This window comes from Mastomys coucha, unplaced genomic scaffold (assembly GCF_008632895.1).
Source record: "Mastomys coucha isolate ucsf_1 unplaced genomic scaffold, UCSF_Mcou_1 pScaffold21, whole genome shotgun sequence".
Classification (NCBI taxonomy): domain Eukaryota; kingdom Metazoa; phylum Chordata; class Mammalia; order Rodentia; family Muridae; genus Mastomys; species Mastomys coucha.
In genome coordinates this window covers 89,189,103-89,195,805 of record NW_022196904.1, presented here as the reverse complement: position 1 = coordinate 89,195,805, position 6,703 = coordinate 89,189,103, and the positions used below count along the sequence as shown (strand labels likewise).

Below are 6,703 nucleotides of genomic sequence, written 5' to 3'. Positions count from 1 at the left end.
ATTTATGTCAACTTGACACAAAAGCTAGTCCTTTTAGATGAGGAAACCTCAGTCGGGAGAACACCCCCGTCAGATTGGCTTGTGGGGCATTTTCTTGATGACTGACGTGGGAGAGCCCATTTCACTGTGTGTAGTGCCACCCCTGGACTGGTGGTCCTGGATGTTATCAGAAAGCATGCAAACCAAGAAGCAGCACCCCTCCATGGTGGGCCTCTGCTTCAGTTCCAGCCTCCAGGTTCTTGAACCTGAGTTCTTGCCGTGACTCTCCCCCGCCCTCCACACACAATGGACTATAACCTCTAAGATGAAATAAACCCTTTCTTCCCAAGTTGCTTTTGGTCATGGTGTTTATCACAGCAATACAATCTCTAAGACAGTGAGTGTTTAAGGGTGTGCATGCTTAGTAAACTAAACACTGCTTACTGGAGATTTCAGTAATATTGTTTTAAAAATCGAATTGGAAAATTAGTTTTATTATCTTTTAAGCTTTTTCCTTTACTACTATTACCACCAGTTAAATACTGTATAATAGGAGATACTGAATTAAGCAAAATAGGTATTAAAAACAATAAGCCATGATCTTTGCTCTCAGGCAGCTGACAGGTAGGTTGTGGAGTGTTAGTGAATTAAACAAAATAAACTGCCTTATACATCAGACAATATTATAAGGTTCAAGGGTAACATATGTCACAGGCCAATTAATCTGGCATTAATACTTTGGAAGTATAAAGGCAGAGAATATCCTAGAATGTGTATTCATTATAAGATCACTGTATGTTCTTCCAGGAAAAAGCAGCAATTGCAGATGGGGGTTTTGGGGCTGGGAATTTAGGAGTTACATGATAAACTTGTGTACCTTTCTGATATTTTCCTTTTTTCTTTTTATTTTCTAATGGTGCTGGGGATGTTGTGCCTAGAACCTTTGGCATATCAGGCAAGCCCTCTACCACTGAGCAGCACCCCAGTGCCCTGTGTTTCTCTCCTAATGATTGAAGTTCATCTTTACAGTTTACTGTAGAGAACTGGCAATTCACTTGTGACTGAGAGGCTCCCATGGGCTCTCACGTCAGTGAATGGCTTCTTTGGGTTTTGCTCTCAAGGCCCCATTCCCCATCCTTTTCATGCTCTTCTACTTTAGGGTGCTGTTGATAGAAAATTTAGAAAGCAAACTCTGGTCACTTTGTCCTTGTCTTGGCCTCTTAATTAAATGTATAGGTTCTCTTTTTTTGAATAGTTAAAAATAATAGCACTGATTTTGTTTCTGATTGGTACTAAACCAATGCTTTGTGAAGAGGCAGACAATGCGCCACTCTCTTCTATTTTAAGCTTGCTTGCTTGCTTGCTTGCTTGATTTATTTATTTATTTATTTATTGGTCTAGATCTCTCCATGTAGCTTAAACTGACCTTGAACTTATGGTAAAATTCTTCAAGGGACAATGTGAAAAAATATTTCCTCAAATTTTTGTACTCTGACAGCCCAGAGCACAGAGAACCCCCAATACAACTCTTGATCAGCTTCTTACTTTGGTTGGTATACCTGCTTCCTCATCAGTTTCTAGAACAAACTCAGAAAACAAATCCATTGTACAAGCCCACAGTGTCACCCATCTAGTAGTATCCAGCAACCAGAAACGGGCTTTGAAAGACACTGAAGTTATTTCATACAGTACATCTCAAATATTCTGACAACAATGAAAACGACAGTCTATAAACAAACCATTCACAACTAAGTTTAAAGCCATCTGAATGAACAGTTAAGACTCTCATCAGTGAGGTAACAGAGTAGTAGCATTTCACAGTAACAGAAGGTAGAAGGACGCCCGGGGAGGGAGGTAGAGCAGGGAAGGTGTGAAATTAAATGTATCCAAATGGAATTTGTATTTTTCAAGCTTTACAAATATCAGTGGAAAGTCTGAAAACAGCAGCAGAAGCAGCATTACTGAACTGCTCCAGGAGACTCCCACTTATGTCTCTGTTGCATCAACTCCAGAAGCATCTTCATAAAGAAATGGGGGAGGGGGTCTATTTGCTACATCACAAAGTATCCAATCCCTTGGACTCTCTCTTAAGTTACTATATCCAAATGCTGATACTTTATATTTGCAATAAATCTTAAATATCTTATAAAGGTGCCCATTCTCCCAGATGAACACAAGTGTGTTCAAGCCTCATATAGCTGGCAAATTAAAGAGAACACACATCGCTGCACCCATGCACCTCCCATTCAAAATATATACAAGTTATTGGTGAGCCAAACTCTAGATATGGAGTGAAACACAAAAGTTACCGGTAGCGCTCTATACACAAGTCTGTTCCAAACCCATTCTTAAAAATATGTTTGAAGGAATCTTTAAACTGACATTTGGTATATCCCTTAATATTTCAAATATTATTCCATCAAAAAATAAGGTTTCAAATAGGTTTTATGATCACTTCCATCCAGGAAATTCTAACCTCTTAAACATTTCATGTTGTCCATTCATTTATTTCTGACCATTACATATGTGTATAGAATGTATTATGATGATAGTAACACCATCATCCTTCTCTTAACCCTCTCCTACCTGTTTGACTCACTTTTCAACTAGTTCCTTTCTCTGTCGCCTTTTTCAGTTTTTAGACTAGGTCTTGTTTAGTTTTTTGCAACTTTATTCCCTGTGGTGTCTTCACTAGAGATAACCAGGGTGCCAATAGTGCTTCTTACTGAGACCTTTAGCAAAAACCCCAATGAATAATTTATGATTTAGTAAATGAACTCAACAGCTCTTTGTTTCAGAGTCCAATAATCTTAATGCCTTCAACTTTTTCTTAGAGGTTACACTTTTCAGTCTTGGTTTTATCTCTTTTAATTTTGTTCTTTATCTTCTTTCATTAACATGTGATTCTGAAACAACATCCCACTAGGAACTGAACCCACAGTTCAATTGAACCTCACCTCCTAGAACTGGGCTTCTTGTCAGTGATCACTACTGAAGGAAAACAATACAGGCCTGCTGTCTGTGCATCCTAACAAGCACAAGTGAAAGGCCCGCATACAGTTTACCCACCATTACAGTGCATGGTTTGTACTTCTCGAGCATTTCTTATACCATCATTACTTTGGTCTCTTGTTCGTTATTACCACTTTATGTTTGACTTCGCTCCGTCAGTAATAACCTTTCTCTTTCTTTTTTGTATTGCCAGAGATCAAATATAAGCTTTGCTTTATCTGCATGCTAGATAAGTGCTTTACCACTGGGCTGTATTCCAGCCTAATTCTTTTCCTCAGAATTCCAAAAAATAGTTGTTTTGATTTATTTGCTCAAAGGGAATATATCCCCATACTATTGCTGAAAAAAGGGAAGAGATAAACAATGTAGTTATCATCCCAAAGTCGAGACCCACAGGCTGGCACTCCTATCTTGAGCTGTCGTTAAATTTTGTCCTGTTAGGCACCTGTGCACCCATTGGGTCAAGTTCATGTTAAACATGCTCAGACAGACTCAAGAATATAGACAAAAATCAAACAGTCTCCTCAACTTACACACTCTGGTAACCTTTATACATACTTGGAACTTAGCTTTTCAAGATAAGAGCTCAAATGTCAGTAACTTTACTTTAAGATGACTTATTTCTTGTATATGCTTAAGCACTGAAACAAAGATGTTCTCTTCGTAAATGAATGACAATCATGATGTGGCTTTTTTGTTAGAAATAGGCTGCCACATCACTTTAGTTTCCATTTTGTCATTGGGCCACTGGGACACAGACACTAAAACTGAATATGCATGTTTTTTCCATGTATAGCTTTGATTATACCACTTTGTAGAATACATACTATTTCCTAAACTACAATTTATACTCCTAAAAGCCAATAAAATGTTTTAAACATTTTAAAAATAAAACAAAAGATTCTTTTTTTTGTTTTTGTTTTTGTTTTTGTTTTTCGAGACAGGGTTTCTCTGTGTAGCCCTGGCTGTCCTGGAACTCACTCTGTAGACCAGGCTGGCCTCGAATTCAGAAATCCACCTGCCTCTGCCTCCCAAGGGCTGGGATTAAAGGCGTGCGCCACCACCGCCCGGCCAACAAAAAGATCCTATATACTACTTTTTAGCACAAAGCCTTTAAAATAAACTTATACTGAAATGAAAATGGTACTGAACATTAACTAGCTATCATCTATAGTCAGATAAGACCCAGCTCTAAGACAGTAAGGAAGGAACACAGAGCAATAGTGGCAACATAATGTAAAACCTATGTCAGGATTTTATAAGCTCGACCAAAATTATCCTCAAGCTGTAACAAACCAAACCATGATTTAATTAACATTCTAATCAGTTTAGGCTTTATATTATTTACTTTTAGGAAACAAATCATCTAATGTCAGTGCTGTCTCCTATAGGCAACTTTTCTTAAATGATTGTACCTGAAGGCCTTGTTACTGTTATCATAACTATAATGTGTGTATTCTGTAAACTATGTAGGGAAATATATAATTTGGGAAGCCTGGACAATATTTTTCTATTAGGGCTTTTCAGAAGGCTAGAGAGTCAACCACAAATAACTTTCCTGTAAACTGTTTTGCATTGGAAAAAGATGAAAAGTATTTATATGATCAGAAATTCCAAAGCCTGCTAGAACATACGAAAATAAATTGACCTAGTTTTAAACATCAGTTTCAGTGTTTTGTAATACCTAAAATTTCCCATTCAAGCACCATGCTTAGCCTTGTTTAGCTTCTAAGATAAAATGAGATTAAGGATTGAATCAAGGTTAGGTATGGCTGTAGAAAATACTTATATCTTGATGTTTCATTCCTTATTAAAATTAATATTATCAGATAAAATAAATCTGGTTATAAAAATGTAATTCAAAAAGATTGCCAAATAAATGCCACAGGACAGAGTTTTTCACTTATAGGTTATGATAATTGAATCCTCGCATCAAGACTCAGCTACAGCTACATTAAGCCAAATTTTATTAAGACCTTTTTCTATAACCATCTTTAGAGTCAACAAATCTGTTTCCTATAGAGGAAGCACCTGTATAGTTTGGAAGATTTTCTTTAACTATCTGAAAATGGACTGATGGAATTATATTCAACGCAAGAACGTTGTTTCAGTTTACACTAGACCCTGAGAATGCACTGAGGAGTTTGACAGGAATAAAGCCACGAGGAGTGCTGCCACTACTGTTTTATGTTCAGTAAACATCAGTCTTAAATACAAACAGTAAATATAGACCATGCCAAGGGCACCTGAAACAGAGGTGCAAAACCACAGACTGTAACATCTGTCCTAAATCAGAAAACCTAAATAACCTATAAACAGTTTTTCTTTTCTTTTCTTTCTTTTTTTTTTCTTTGAGACAGAATTACTGTGCAGCCCAGGCTGGCCATAAACTAACTAATGATCCTCCTGCCTCAGCATCCTTAGGGCTGTGATGACAGGAATATGCCACCAAGCTGGGTTTCTAATTTGAAAAACTATCTACAACACAAGAACTTTCCCACACTGGGCAGGAACAGTACTCTTAGCCACACACACACCTTTAAGAAATAATTTCCTTAACTAACCCTATAGTTATATGTTTGACTTCTTTTAAACCATGCTATACACAATTACAAGATATATAACTAAGCTTAACCACAGTTCAATAAGAAAACTGACTTTTGTATTGTTTGTGGTACAGGAGGAACAGCGTGCCACTGGAACACTTTCAATGCAATGACTGTCATTTAAGATTATGAAAATATTTGACTCATTCAAACATTTTCATTTCAACTGTATATAATCTATTAAGCCAGATGAACACAGGAAAGAAAGGGAAAAGATAGCTTGGCAGATGAGAGAATTCTAACACAAGGTTCACTGAGTGGAGTTCTTGGAGGTTTCGTTCCATATGTCAGTGCAAAGTCATAATGTACTGATGTGCTCTACACAGAACGCCAGATCAGTGCATTCTTACTGGGCTCCAGAAAGTTCTCTATCAGAGCGTCAATGAGTTTCTTTAATTCTCCTTCCAGTAAGGTAGTGTCACTGAGGGAGAAAGACAAAGAGATTTAAAATTCTTATTTTTATAGCCTTAACATTTATTTAAATCATTTCTACTTTTTTTTTTCCTAGAGCTGAGGACCGAACCCAGGGCCTTGTAGTACTTGCTAGGCAAGCGCTCTACCACTGAGCTAAAGGCCTGAGGCTGAACTGGGTGTGGGAGGCAACATTTAAGGAAGGTACATATCTGATAGGACAACTAAATAATTGATGAACAAAACAGAAATTCACCCAGTTGAAATAAAACAGAAGAAGACTCTTTAAAAATTCATATACAAAACAACAATCACAAGCTAAAACTGAACTGTATCTAGGTGCCTTCTGGCCAATGACAAAGTATGAGTTCATAATGGCCACTGAATTTTCCTAGGTTAATCAATTTAATAGCTCAGAACACCAATAGCACGTATTATTAAAAATGGCTTTCTGAGATACTGAAGGACATTCAGTACAGAAGATATGGAACAATACTACATATCTTTCAGGTATCAGAAAGCAGCCCTGGCACTCACTGCAGAGGCAGTGAGGCAGAGGCAGGTGATCCCTGTGAGTCTGAGGCCAGCCAGGGCTATATAATGACAGCTTGTCTTTAAAAAAAGAAGAAACAGCCGGGCAGTGGTGGCGCACGCCTTTAATCCCAGCACTTGGGAGGCAGAGGCAGGAGGATTTC

General features: G+C 37.6%; 1 protein-coding gene across 2 annotated transcripts in view; it reads right to left on the bottom strand.

Moving 5' to 3' along the window:
• Positions 1–461: 461 nt before the first annotated feature.
• Positions 462–6,703, bottom strand: part of Pgm2l1 (phosphoglucomutase 2 like 1) — a 50,849-nt gene continuing 44,607 nt past the window's right edge. For both annotated transcript variants that reach the window (XM_031387522.1, XM_031387524.1), the window contains one exon: positions 462–6,018. In XM_031387522.1, coding sequence (XP_031243382.1) covers positions 5,916–6,018 — 103 coding nt within the window. In that variant the 3' untranslated portion in view covers positions 462–5,915. The remainder of the gene's footprint in view (positions 6,019–6,703) is intronic.